Raw genomic sequence first — 14,981 nt, 5'->3', positions numbered from 1 at the left:
TATGTACTCGTACCAATTTTTACCAAATTTGCGTACTTTTTTTGTAGATTTTTTTTAATGAAAAAACGGACTGTTGGATTTTTATATGCAAATTACTGAATATCGAAAACAATATTTTCTGTGAAATAAAATAAGTTTGAAGCCAATATTTTTAATTTTTGAAAAGCTATTTAAATTGAAAGTATATTTTTACCAAGTCTTAGAATTGTTTTTTTTTAGAGTTTTATTTTTTGTAAAAAAAACTGTCAATTCGATTTTTTTCAAAATTTTATCGAATATTGAAAACAATATTTCTTATAAGATAAAATTAGTTTGAAGAAAATATTTCAATTTTTGAAAAGATATTTGAGTCAAAAATCAATTTTCACCAACTTTTGGAAAATTTTTATTAGGTTTTTAACTTTTTGCACAAAAACTGTCAATTCGATTTTTTTCAAAATTTTATTGAATGTTGACAACAATATTTGTTGAAAGGTAAAAGTTGTTAAAAGCCAATATCTACAATTTTTGGAAAAATATTTGAGTCGAAAATCAATTTTTACCAACTTTTATAAATTTTTTTTTAGGTTTTTATTTTTTGTTAAAAAACTGTGAATTCAATTTTTTTCAAACTTTAACTAAATGTTGACAACAATATTTTTTTAAAGATTAAAGTAAATCAAAGCCAATATCTCAAAGTTTTCAAAAGATATTTGAGTCGAAAATCAATTTTTACCAACTTTTATACATTCTTTTTTTAGGTTTTTATTTTTTGTAAAAAAACTGTCAATTCGATTTTTCTCAAAATTTTTAAAAATGTTGAAAACAATATTCCTCATAAGATAAAATAAGTTTGAATCCTAAATTTTAAGTTTTTGAAAAGATATTTGAATCGATATTCAATTTTTACCAACTTTGAGTAATGTTTTTTTTAGATTTTTATTTTTTATAAAAAAACTGTCAATTAGATTTTTCTCAAAATTTTATCAGATATCAAGAACATTATTATTCGTTGCACAAAATTGTTTTGGAGATGAAATCATATTTCAGTCGTAAAATTTTGGAGGTGACAAATTTATTTTTTCAGTTTTATTGATTTATAAAAAAACCGTTATATTAATTTTTTTCAAAAAATATACTTGTTTGGTATCACGTTACAATATATTATATAAAATTTAATTCAAGTCTCTAGCGTTTTTGGTTCGTAAGATATTTAGGGATAACCAAAATTTTCACCTTTTTTTCAAACTGCTATGGTAAAAAACCACCCACGCAATTTTCTTGAGAGCCCTTTCTTCATCTTTCTGCCTTATTATCTGTATAACAAAATTTATTTGAAGTCGATATCTCTTCTGGTTCTTGAGCTATGGACGACGAAAAAAACGTCGCGAACGTACGGACGTACGGACGTACGAACGTACGTACACACTAACGCACAGACATCTTTCTAAAAATCTTTTATTTCGACTCTAGGGACCTTGAAACGTCGAGAAATGTCAAAATTTTCAATTTGATAAATCGGACCCATTACAATAACTTCCTATGGGAAGTTAATAAATAGAAATAATGCTAACAATTGTATATAAATATCACAGTACAATACTATTTTTATTAATAGTTAAATCAGTCTTTTCATTTTGATAGAAGTAAATAAATAAATGAATAAATAAATAAATAAATAATAAAAATAAATAAATAAATAAATAAATTAATTAATTAATAAATAAATGAATAAATAAATACATTTATATATAAATAAATAAAAATAAATATGTAATTAAATAAAATTATTTAAAACAAAAACTTGCTCAAACGATTTTTAAATACAAAATTTGGAAAAATAAGTCATGAGAGATATCAAGAGCCAAACATCAATTTTTACCAAATTTGCGTGTACCTACTATTTATTTTTTATGAAAAAACGGACTGTTGGATTTTTAAAAAAAAAAAAACTACTGAATATCGAAAACAATATTTTCTGTGAAATAAAAAGAGTTTGAAGACAATATTTTAAAATTTTTTAATTTAACTTTAAGAATCTTTTTGAGTCGTAAGTAAATTTTTAATAAGTTCAAGTATTGTTTTTGCCATGTTTTTATATTGTGTCAAAAAATAGTTTAATGAGAGCAACTTTATCCTAATGACAACTTCTTTATTAGACTCCCACTTAATAGCTGATCTCTTACTAATATACTTCATCTAAGCTGAGCTGGGTACTTTGTGTCCAGTGAGTATAACACTACAAATAGATTTTTCTCAAAATTTTACTGAGTGTTGACAACAATATTTTTTAAAAGTAGTTTTAAGCCAATATCTCAAAGTTTTGAACAGATATTTGAGTCGAAATTCAATTTTTACCAACTTTGAGTAATGTTTTTTAAAGTTTCTATTTTTTATAAAAAAACTGTCAATTTGATTTTTCCCAAATTGTTTCCGAACGTTGAAAACAATATTTCTTGTAAGTTAAATTAGCTGGAAGCCATTATCTCAAATTTTTGAAAACATATATGAGTCGAAAATCAATTTTTACCAACTTTTATTAATTTTTTTTTTAGGTTTTTATTTTTGTTTTGGAGATAAAATCATTTTGTATTGTAAAATTCTCGGAGTGAAACATTTTTTTTTTCAGTTTTTTTTTATTTATGAAAAAACAGTTAATTAAATTGTTTTCAAAAAATATACTTGTTTATATATGTTACAATATATTGTATATAAAATTTTCCTGTCGCAGTGTTAGTTGCCATACTCCTCCGAAACGGCTTAACCAATTTTAGTGAAATTTTGCATATGCATTCGGTAGGTATAAGAATAGGTTTTTATCTATTTTTTATATTCCTAAGAGCTATGGCTTAGTTGCATCAACATCGTGCACGGTGCAACGATCTTACAATAGTATTCAGTAACGCTATGTACAATGAAACATTGATTGCTATTGAGGATCTTTGCTTCTGCAAACTTCATTGCCAACTTACCACTCAATCATTTCGGTATGCATTCACCAAATCGAAATGCATCTGATTTAATAGGCACTGAATCTAATCGTGAACTACAATACAATAGTGTATAAATAGCAGCGATGGTCACTCGCAATGTCTCTCTAATGAATACAGAATAAAGAAAGATGGATTATTTTTTTGGTGGAACTGGCAAAACATTCCTTATTTCGATAATTCTTGCTAAACACGAACAAATAATGGTTTCGCATTGGCTGTTGCATCCTCTGGGGTTGCATCTTATATGGATGGAGGCAGAACAGCTCATTCAGTACTTAAACTGCCACTAAATTATCAAAATTACCCAAACGCGGTGTGCAATATAAAAAGCAGTCACCCATGGCCAAAGTGCTGAAACAGTGTAAAATTATCATATGGGATGAATTCACTATGGCACAGAAAAATTTGCTTTAGGCGTTGAACATGACATTGAAAGAAGATATAAGAAACAACGGCTATTTAAAACCACTTTTTTTCAGGTAATTTCAGACAAACACTTAACGTTATTCCGCGTTCAACGAACGCTAATGAGATCAACGCGTGCTTAAAATCATCGCCGCTGTGGCGTAATGTTGAAAAAGGAATACTGAAAGTAAGTATGATACAAGATCCATCCGCAGAAACATTCTCAAAACAACTGTTTGAAATAGGAGACGAAAAAGTTACTACAGATAAAACTGGATGCATAAATGGTCGATTTTGCACGATTATTGATTCACAAGATGCTCTCATTGACCAGATATTTTCCGATGTACACCGACCATATACAAATCGTGAGTGGCTGGCAGAAAGACCAATTTTAGCAGCAACAAAATGTATATGTCAACGAATAAAATCCCAAGATACAACATTTGTTACCAGGAGACTTGGTGTCATACAAATATTGATACAGTTTGTGATGTTACCTAAGCTGTAAATTATGCAACTGAGTTTTTGAACTTATTGGATCTATAAGGCATGCCACCGCATAATTTAAAAATGAAGGTTGGATCTTCGGTAATTTTGCTCCGTAATTTGAATCCACCGCGATTGTGCAACGGCACGCAATTTGTAATTAAAACATGAATGAAAAATGTTATCGAAGCCATAATTCTAAATGGCAAATTCCTAGGTGAAAATATATTATTACCGCGAAACCCTATTATACCCACAGATGTGCCAATTTAATTCAAATGCCTCTAATTTAAAATTAGAATGGCATTTGCAATGACTATCAATAAGTCTCAAGGCCAAACGATGTCTGTCGGCGGCTTAAATTTGAGCACTTCATGTTTTTCATACGGACAATTAAACTCGGCGTGCTATCAAGTAGGCAAAACATCCAGTTAGTTTGTATTAGCGAAAGATGGAATCACAAAAAATATTGTTCACTCTGTTACATTAAAGGATTGATATTATATGATATATAGCGATATGTATACGTTTACAGTGGTCTATACCTCTGCCACTTATATACCACGTTCTTACATACTGAAAATAAGTTATTTATTTCTAGCAAATTTTGTATATGACAAAGCAACGTTTCTCGGGTCAGCTAGTATTGTATAAAATTTAATTCAAGTCTCTAGCGTTTTTAGTTCGTAAGATATTTAGGATTACCCTAAATGTTCACCTTTTTTTAAACTGCTATGGTAAAAACACCACCCACGCAATTTTCTTGAGAGCCCTTTCTGCATCTTTCTGCCTTTTTATCTGTATAACCCTCTGTATTGTACCCTCTCCGCCCAAACAAGAGGGAAATACACTTACTCCTTCCATACGATTTTCTTGTCTTTACCCAGCCACGTGTTTTGGTGCACCTTATAAAAATCACTGTAAATAACTGAGGTTCCTTAAAGTTTCAAAAATGATTTGCTAAGAATAACCGTCTCAACATATGTGCATATACAAAAATATTGAATGAAAGCAGTAATTAACACCTGAGAACAAAAAACATTGAAAGGAATTAATATGCAATTAGAAAAGAAATGGTTTGCATTTCCGCTCGCCATGGCTGGCCGTATTGAAAATGCCCCATTGATATTATAAACAAGACTATACTCTCAGATCAAAGCAATGCTGAAAAACTACATTTAGTCTGCTCTTGGATAAAAAAGTTATTATCATTTCTTAATGACCAAGAGAGACCTTCTTTATGATAAATCGAAAACAAATGGCAACTTAAGCCTGTAATCAAAGTACCTATTGCTCTGCAATTCTTTAGCAAAACAATTAAATCATATATAAAAACTACGGCCTAAGGGCTTATAACTTCCGTTTAAGAAACCTTTTGCATTGGATTGAACAAGCTACTCGTAAGTTCGCTTAAATAAGGCTAATTGACCCAAGTACTAATGCGCAGAGCCAAAATGATAAAAACTATAAAATGATTTGCTAGTTTTTGTTCGCTTATAGATTTGTATACCCTAATGTGTGATGAACCCTACCCAGGGGCATTGCGAGCATCTCCATTAAGATGTGTGATTTTTATTGAGGTGCCGACTGTGTATTTAGTGTATGAATTAAAGAAACTAAAAAGCGATGTAATGGCAAAAATGTTTTTATCATTATAATAAAACTGCGGCATGAAATTTAGAGTACAATTTGGAAGGGATAAAGAAGTATTAAATTAAGAAGTATGATCTACATACATCATACAGCAGTAGAATTGGCCTTGGCTTCAGGTGAAATATTAATGTTTTAATTTATCACATAGTTTGGAAATATTAGGTATAGGCAAGACAATTAGCGTTTTATTATCGAAAACGATCCATATGGGTTATCTTTTTACATGCATTACAACAACAATGTGTACCCTGGTTTCTCTATCTAAGTCAATAGTAAGTTTACATTATAACGGGTATTTTGTAGGGTACATAAGGAGAAAAAATATATGTTTGTAGGGCAACCTATATATATGTACTTATATGCTTTGAATCGGTGTGAGGTATTTGTTGAAAAGTACTACAAGTACTAGCTGCGTTTTATTGTACCCACCAAAAATTAAGAACTTCCTAGGCCTTCGGGCAGTAGAGGGTGTTAAACGCACGATCTTGCACAACAAGCTCTCGATTCTATTGCAATTAAATGTATAGTTGTTCAGGATTAAGTGGGCAGGTTCAGACAAAATAAGGGACTTGCAGTCAACTACAAGGTAACTTTATGGTTAGTTTTTTTAAGTGTCATGAACTTTAAACTTGGAACGTTATTTCTTCTCTATAACTACCAAACCAAAACTGTCTACAAAACTCTCCTCGGGAAAGTTACAACAATTCCATCTCTACTTATATTATAATTTTAAAGAAATGTTATTTATCAGCTTTTAGTTGAGCGAAAAATTATGATTAGCTATCATTTTGACATAAGTGGAATTGACTTATTAGTTAGTGTGAATTTTCTTGACTAAATTATCAGTTAACTTTCCAATTACGTTGCCTTAATTGGACAGCTGGCCAATTTCACAATCACCTGCTCGATAAAGACACAAAGGCTGCGTTCAATCTCAGACAGATAGGGTATCCGGATACCTTTTTGGTAGTGTCTTACCATACGTGTAAAATAACGGCTGTTCAAAAACAGCTGAGGTGTCAAAAAAGGAATCTTACCACGTTTGGCAAGTACTGGTATACCAATCGCTTCTTGTAAACTGCTTCTAATGCAAGACGCTGGTAGGAGGGCAGGCACCAGTTGGAACAACATCACCACGTGTCAAGTCACAAAAAACATCTGGCCAACACTGGATTTAGAACGTTCAAGGTGCTTGCTCTCTCTAAGCAGATCGCATATAAGCTCGATAATAGGTGTCATAACCGGACACTGTCTAATAGGAAAGCAAGCCACGAGACTAGGCGTATTCTCAAAAGACTTTTGCAGAAGCTGTATGGACGAGGAAGAGGAGGAAACAGTTCTTCATCTTCTCTGCAAATGCCCTTCTCTAACTGGAAAACGCAAGAATTACCTAGGAGAATCCTTCTTTAACGATCTAAACGATCTAAATCATACCGGTACAATCAGCCTCTCACGTTTCGTAAGGGACTCAAGCTGGTTTAATTGAGCTATAAGGAGGAAGCCTCAAGATTCATGTGGTATCACAATGGGCCATTAAACTGGCCTAAGTGCGTCCGTTTCCATCTTGGACAGCCACTATAACCTAACCTAACCTAACATACCTTAAAATCAAAAATAGATTTATTTTTTTATTCACATAGGTAACAAGTATAACATTTAGGCTAAAGAACCCCTTTTTGTTATAATAAAGGTGTTTGTTTATTGACAGGCCCAAATTTCAAACGCGGGTGCCATTAATGCATCCATCACTGCACCAGTTGTTCTGTGCTTTTCAAAAAAAGAGAACGCAACTTCTCACTTTTGGCTCACGTATCCATTTTGGACAGTTTCGTCAAAAACAAACAAGCAGAAGATTGGGCATATTTCGCTATCCCTTGTAAACATTTCTGGAAGAATCCTTCTGCCAAAAAACGTGAGTATAAACATATGCACGACAAAAGAATTTGAAATTACTTATGGCGTTTAATGTCAATTGGCGTTTTTGTTTATGTGGAATGCATTCATTTAGTGACATTTGTCTTAATGCAGTTATTTTTCGTATTATGTAAGTCGTTTTAAAAAGAACAACGTCTCTTAAAAATCCAAATTTCGAAGTTCACAAAATTGCAAACGACACGGAGCTTAATTTAATCTCAAAATGTAGGTTTTCTTCTTTTGTTTTTTATAATTGTTATACAAATTTTTTTTAGGGTAAAAGTTACGAGTCGAAAACAAATGAAGCGCCTTGTTGAGCTGATGGATGCAAATGAAAACCTCGCAAATGCGCATGCGATGATCACAAACCTTAAATATTTTTAGGTTTAGTTGTTGCAAGCTTACTAGCATAACGTTAAAATAATATATCCTCTTCTGTTGTACTACATATGTTAATCTGCTTTTTTCGATGCCAAAATTTTGAAATGGGTCCCATCGACTGCGCCAATAATACCAGGAATTCCAGCCTGCTGGAAAAAGTGTAATTTAGCTTTAATTTTTTCTTCCTCGGAGAGTTCCATCTTTATCCATAATGGACACAGATATTCCTCAAGAAAATGTATCACGTCCTTAACCCTAGAAAGATAATCTACGTCTGCGGGACGTATGGCGCGGGGGAAAATTGTTATATCTTTTGAATTATAAGCCGTATTACATTAGTTTTTTATATTTGCTCAGGACTAAGTCAGAGCTTGCATGGTGCATCCTAAAATTCACGCTGAAGATGCATTAGGGCCAGTAATGACTATGTTATACGTCTGGGAGACGTATGATTATCTTTTATGAAACTTTTGTGCACTGAACAAAAGTATATGGGGAAAAAACTTTTTTTCTCAAAAATTACTAAAACTATTTTTTATAGTTAGCTTACCCCTCAATGAACTAATTTACTAAATATTAAGACTCAAAGTCAACTCAAAGGTTTCTTTAAAAAATAAAGAATTTTGTTCATTCTGTTTTCAAAGGTGGTTCAGATTTTTTATAAATTTTGCTCAAATTTTACTTCTTTTGTACTTAATTATTGATTCATTTTACTTAAAATAACCCAAATAAAATGAATTAAAATACGAAATAATGATGAAAAATCAATTGTCATCTTTAAACCCGCTTAATAAGTGCCATACGTCTCTAAGACGTATGATTATCTTTAACGCACTAAAAAATATGATTATCTTTCTAGGGTTAAGAATGATGCTAAATGTAGGCTGTGCTAGTCCCAAATTAAAATCATTCCCAACGCCTTTTTGGTAACCTCCCTCAGCAAGAAACCTTAAGGTGGCCGCTAATTTTAAAATATTCAGTACTGAGACAGAACGTCTCTCAGGAAAATTAATTTCCATCAAGTTTAAAATATATAGAAAAGCTTCTTTATTGAGTCGGAAATACATTTTAAACCTGGAAAATATTTTATATATTGAAGTTCCAGTAAAAATTTTGTGAGCACAACTACGAGTACTGTGGATCGAATCCATCGCCTCTGCAAAAGTAAATCTTTCTTTCTTCGTTTTTCCTGTTGCTGCTCGTCGTTCTCACTGCTGCTCCATGAAAAATAGCAGGCCACACTATACAATTTTTTAAAAATTTGTATTTGTAAACAAAAATTTCACAGAATAACAAAAATTAAATTAAATAAAATGTCTGTGTCAAAATGTCAGCTGTTTAAGTCGATCGGATTTGAAACTTAATAGCGACGAGGAGTCTGGCGTTTAAGCTAGGCAATACCTATTTAAAAACCACACGACTACAAAAACGACAATTGGCGTTTTAATAAAACGACTATCGCAATAGGGGTGATAATTTAACGATGGTCGCTATAGAATAAATCAAAATGTCAAGCAAGTACTTAAAATGCGGTTTATTGCAACGATGTTGCTTGAATCTGTAAACAAATATTTTTAATATTACAATTGACATTCTTCAGGCTCAAGCGACATTAGGGATTTGAAAGCTAGGCAATTTTCTAGTATCTGATTGGCTAGCTGCCAAAAAATGACCTTCCAATTAAGGCAACTTAAGAGGAAAGTTGACTGGAAAGTTAGTCAAGACAAATTTCCCTTACTATCAACTCAAGTCTACTTCTATCAAAATGACACTTGATGATGTTTTTTCACTCAACTGAAAGCTGAACTTTATTACTCCATGATTTATTTATTTTTTGAACAACTTTATTTAATGCTTTCTGTAAAAGGGTTGCTTGTCAATTTGGAAAAAAAATTACTAATTGTTTACAATACAAAATACAAATCATGGTGGGTGGTGGTAGCTTGCCTGAGGATTTGTTTTGAAGACAGTAATTATGTTGGTACTTTTTGTACTACGAACTTAAAGTAAAGATTTGCAAAGTTAAGTTCTGTATTTGAAATTCATGACGCTTGAAAAACTAACCAGTTGTCTTGGTCAAAATTTACGTTCAAAGAATGAAGATGACTGCAAATGAAATCCATTATGTTGGTTAAACTTGCCACTTGTTAACACTTGTGGCCTGTGATAGCTCCAACGGATTTAAACAATCTCTTAACTCTCCAATGGTGACCTACTGGTCTGTGAGACCGGGTGTGCGAAAAAATGTGAGTAACTTTCTTCCCCGTTATTGTTTTTTGTTGAATTTGAATTTGTGTATTGTAATAAAAGCTTCTGTAGATTTAATACCATTGTTTTATTGTCAAGGAGAATATATTAAAAAAAACTCGAAATATTAGTAACACATTTCGAAAAATCTACAGTTGAAAAAATCGATCCGTGAGACCGGCCTCACCATAGATCAAAGTTAAATTTGCGTCACCAATGGTGGGTTAGAATTCCTAAAACTCCGAAGGAGAATAAACTCCCTCGGAATTTACTAAAAAGGCTGATTAAAATTAAAGTTTAATTTTTTGGGCCATGTTACTTTTTCGTAAAATTATTACTCTAATTTTCGAGTGACTATCATTATTAACTTCCCATAGGAAGTTATTGTAATGGGTCCGATTTGTTCCAATTCAAAATTTTGACATTTCTCGACGTTTCAAGGTCGCTAGAGTCGAAATAAAAGATTTTTAGAGAGATGTCTGTGCGTGTACGTACGTACGTTCGCGACGTTTTTTTCGTCCTCCATAGCTCAAGAACCAGAAGAGATATCAACTTCAAATAAAATTTGTTATACAGATAATAAGGCAGAAAGATGCAGAAAGGGTTCTCAAGAAAATTGCGTGGGTGGTTTTTTTTTATCATAGCAGTTTAAAAAAAAAGGTGAGCATTTAGGTTAGTTCTAAATATCTCAGAAACCAAAAACGCTAGAGACTTGAATTAAATTTTATATTATATATTGTAACGTGACACCAAATATGTATATTATTTGAAACAAAAATTTACTGACGGTTTTTTATAAATCAAAAAAACTGATAAATAAATTTGTCACCTCGAAAATTTTCCAATACAAAATGATTTTATCTTCATAACAATTTTGTACAACAAAAATAACGTTTTTAACATCTGGTAAAATGTTTGTAAAAATCGAATTGACCGTTTTTTTTATAAAAAAAATAAAAACTTAAAAAAACATTACTCAAAGTTGGTAAAAACTGATTTTCGACTCAAATATCTCTTCAAAACTTTGAGACATTGGCTTTAACTAAATTTATCTTTTAAAAAGTATTTGTGTCAACATTCGGTAAAATTTTGAGAAAAATCTAATCGACATTTTTTTTACAAAAAATAAAAACCTAGCAAAAAAAACAATCCTAAAACTTGGTACAAATGTACTTTTGACACAAATAGCTTTACAAAAATTAAAAATATTGTCCTCAAATATTCACAGAAAATATTGAATTCGATATTCAGTAGTTTTTTTTGTAAAAACCAACAGTCCGTTTTTTCATAAAAAAATAAAATTCGACTAAAAATCTATTTAACAAAACTAGATTACAAAAAAAATATTGTTGGTAATTTTAAAATTTATAAAAATAATTCAACTGACACCTTTTTTAAAACAATACCAAAACCTACAAACTTTTAAGCAACACAAATCGACAGACGGGATGGGAAGTTATCAGTGTGGGTTGCATCCCAGCCTCTTTTTATTTTTTAATTATTAAGTCTTTAGTCTAATGCTTTATCGGCTAAAGCTCTGATAATTGATCAGAACGGATAATAGTAACAGATTATATGGAGAAATCTACGACCGTTAATTTAAAAGGCCAGAGACTAAATTTCCCAGTGTACATTTTAACTAGACTCTAACTGTTTTTTTTTTCCTTCACAACATCTTGAAATCCAATGCTTTTAAGTTAGTTTGAATTTATTTCATACAGAATAAAAGTGTAATTTTAAATACAATATCTTCGATTGATGTTTGCATTTATTTTGATGTTCACGATGTAGCAAGTATCCTGTTGATAATCTAACTAATGCCCGAAGAGACTTCTAAATTCTATTCTCTTAACTGTGCCTTTTTTACATTCTCTTTTTAAATGCACCTTGAAATATTTAATGTATTTTTGATGGGTTTTATAAAGTCCATATTATTAAGCTCTCGTCGCATAATTGTATATGTAATTAAGTACTTAATTTATAATTACAAATTATTATTTTGAAATAAGGCGAAGGGTGAATAAGGGCAATTTATGTCAGAACTGAATCTTACTGTGGATATTTTATTTTACTGTTTTTCTTTCATATCAGAAATTTTTATTTAAATAATTGTTCTTTTTACTATCGACTTCAAAATTTAAATTATTAAGAAAGAAGAGGAACAATTAAAAGCATTACGAATTACGAATGCCTAAAGCTTGTTCTAGTTCCGCGCGTTTCTGGTTTACTTTAGTGAAAAAATATCGCGAGACTGCCTCGTGTGTCCAAGGTTGGTAATAGAACTCAGCACGACGCTCCTCTTCCGGATTTCCAACAACATCTGTCATAGACTAAAATACAAGCTTTAATTAGATATCTCCTAAAATTTATAAATAATAAATGCTTACCTTAAGATCCCTTGTCTGACTCACAATCCAACGATGTATAAATGACTGAGGATCTTTTGCGAAACTCAAAAAGAACTCTCTGTTAGTTTTCAACTGGTTTATCGTATCGACGGTTTCGTGAATTTTGGAATCCAAACCCTGAATTTCCTGCTGGCTGGCTGTGCTGACCAAAAAATTGTTCATCTGATTTTTCAGGGTGTCGTCAACTTCAACGTCAATATCGTAACAAGCTGTCTGTTTGTTTTCCGCTCCACTTTCAATAAAGTGGTTTATGACAATGGGGTCTGGTGGATGCAGTAGCGGATTAAGTCGTTGTGGAATTTCAGCAAACTTCATTCGTGGACAATTAAAAATCTGCTCAAGGTATTTGTCGCAATTTATGTATTCCCGCTCATGCGCATCCTGTAGTTTGTGCGTTTTGATATATTGCCAAAGAGCAGAAATGATTACTGGACGGGTCTGCGTGTGAACACCAAGCAAACGAGCTAATCTGGGATCCAGTTTAAATTGCAACGGTTGATAGTCAAGTAAGAGCAAAATTGTACAACGAACGTTCCTGTCACCCGGTCGTTTCACTTGAAATCCATCGGTCTCTTGAGTTGTGTGTGTACGGTGCCACTCTACTAGATGGTTGTCAGGTCCATAAAGTTCTTTGTCTAATTCAATGACCAGGGACTTAAAGAAGGACGAAAACTTTCTCTTGATTTTAGTAGTCGGATCTCCTTTGTTATCTTCAAGTAACCTCCCTTCCACTCTCAACTCCCAAGAAGCAACAGCTCCTTCTTCACCATCTCCTGTTGGTTCTTTACTAGGATAGAATGTGTTAGATATGAATATACGCAGTTTACGTTTCTGTTTCATGGGACGTTTGAGTGCTTCTTGAATGTCCAATCTTTTTCGCATTATGGTTGCATCTAACTTTCTCTCAAATGTCAAGAGGTCCATGTAGGCTTGGGATTCCGGAACTAAGTCCCTTACCTTTTGGGGCAGAATTTTGTCTGAGAGCTTTTTTTTCTTTTTTACAGCTGTGTAATCACCTTTGCCCGGAGTTTGGTTAAGGCTTCGGGATTCCTGAGTTCGTTTTCCGCTGGTGCTGGAACCACTTCCCCTAAGACCACTTTGAAAACCGGGTTGGGGGGTACGTTGGTGCATTGACGGTCCACTCGAAGATGGTGTATTTCCGACAGAAGGGGATGAATTCTGGTGCAAGGAAAATCCTCGCTGCTATGGTAAATATAAAATATTTTAGACATGTTTTCCTGTAGGCAATTACTTTTCTTACCGGAAAACTGCCACCACTGGTGTATGGTCGCATTCCAGGAGATTGGGGCGGTGGCGGCTGGTATCTAGGTTGCCCTGGAACCGAAGCCTGCCCGGTCGCAGCCGAGGTAAATCTTTGAGACATTACTTAAATCAAAAATTCAATAAATAAAAACTTTGATGATCAGTATTGGCACAACAGAATAAATTTCCACAGAAAATGGCGTCTTTTCGACTGGCGTTTTTTTTATTTAATAATTTGTGTCACTTACAGGGACTATAAATTATTGAGATAGGAATTCTTGGTTGTCATTTCGTTCAATTGCTGAAACATTAAAAACAGCTGGCCGTGGTGAAACGAAAAAACTGCGTCCTGTGGTGAAACTGATCCATTTACGTAAACCCACCACATTCATTAATTCTCTTAAACACACCTCGTAATAGATTGATTCATTTTATTTCATCAGTTTAAGATCTGATACGAAGCCAAATATTTATAAACATAAAGCGGAAAGTCATAGAAATCACTAAAAACCAGAAATGTCAAAAATTAGATTGTTTTATAAAATCTCGTATGTAACAGTACATTAATAAGTTAGCTTACGTAGCGTTAACTGAAATCCAGTTTGAGTTGTCAACTCAATCATCAACTTGGTAAATTTTGAAAAAGTACAAAGTTTAAATTCAATTCATTATTTACTTGTTGAATTAAAATAAGTAATAATGCAAATGTAACAAATCTAACGTAAAGTTTATTTAATTAGGTACAGGTAGTCAATCGAGTAAATAACCTCACTATTGGATCCATATTCAATTTGGCAGAACATATATCAGCAGTTGAAAAACTGAAATATGTCCAACTTTTCACTCTTTTTATAAACAGAAATCGAGTTCAAAAGTCTGTTGCATTTACACCCTTCAACAGTTTAATTCTAATACCCGTTCTTCTATGAATGTAACACTACATGAATGTGGAATGCGACCTACCAGACCCAATATATTACACTTATTACAAAACCCGTGTGAATCGGTATGTCCTTTCTAACTCTATATAACTGAATCACAAACACGCTTCAGCTCCGACTTCGTCTGCGTTACGGCGGCCTTGCTTCGAGGTTGCTTTGAATGACATTTCTATTATTTCATCCCTCCAAAGAGCAAATATTTTGTTTGTTGACATTTTTTTACAGCGGTCAGACAAAGCAAATGTTCAGATAATTGAACTAGAGCTTCCGTTTGGAGTCACATTACACATTACATTACGTTTTTTTCC

General features: G+C 32.4%; 1 protein-coding gene across 2 annotated transcripts; it reads right to left on the bottom strand.

Annotated features, from left to right (window-relative positions):
- Window positions 1–12,135: 12,135 nt before the first annotated feature.
- On the bottom strand, window positions 12,136–13,960 carry LOC129947127 (brahma-associated protein of 60 kDa). 2 transcript variants are annotated; one of them, XM_056057568.1, is made up of 3 exons: window positions 13,731–13,960; window positions 12,449–13,672; window positions 12,136–12,391 (listed from the first exon to the last, which is right to left on the bottom strand). In XM_056057568.1, exons 1-3 carry the CDS (start codon window positions 13,851–13,853, stop codon window positions 12,236–12,238), a joined length of 1,503 nt encoding a protein of 500 aa, XP_055913543.1. In that variant the 5' UTR covers window positions 13,854–13,960; the 3' UTR covers window positions 12,136–12,235. The 2 variants fall into 2 exon arrangements, with proteins under 2 accessions (XP_055913543.1, XP_055913544.1); XM_056057569.1 differs by having other exon boundaries at window positions 12,449–13,669.
- Window positions 13,961–14,981: the final 1,021 nt, after the last annotated feature.

Source organism: Eupeodes corollae, chromosome 2, assembly GCF_945859685.1.
Source record: "Eupeodes corollae chromosome 2, idEupCoro1.1, whole genome shotgun sequence".
Taxonomy (NCBI): Eukaryota; Metazoa; Arthropoda; class Insecta; order Diptera; family Syrphidae; genus Eupeodes; species Eupeodes corollae.
The sequence above is the reverse complement of the archived record's forward strand: the minus strand, read 5'-3'. Positions and strand labels throughout refer to the sequence as shown.

Bases quoted from the DNA above. Each gene is read 5' to 3' on its own strand.
- LOC129947127 (XM_056057568.1), bottom strand. From the start codon at position 13,853: ATGTCTCAAAGATTTACCTCGGCTGCGACCGGGCAGGCTTCGGTTCCA. The intron at 13,673-13,730 runs GTAAGAAAAGTA...TATTTACCATAG, and splicing joins CCAGTGGTGGCAGTTTTCCG to CAGCGAGGATTTTCCTTGCA. The intron at 12,392-12,448 runs GTAAGCATTTAT...CTTGTATTTTAG, and splicing joins GTCAGACAAGGGATCTTAAG to TCTATGACAGATGTTGTTGG.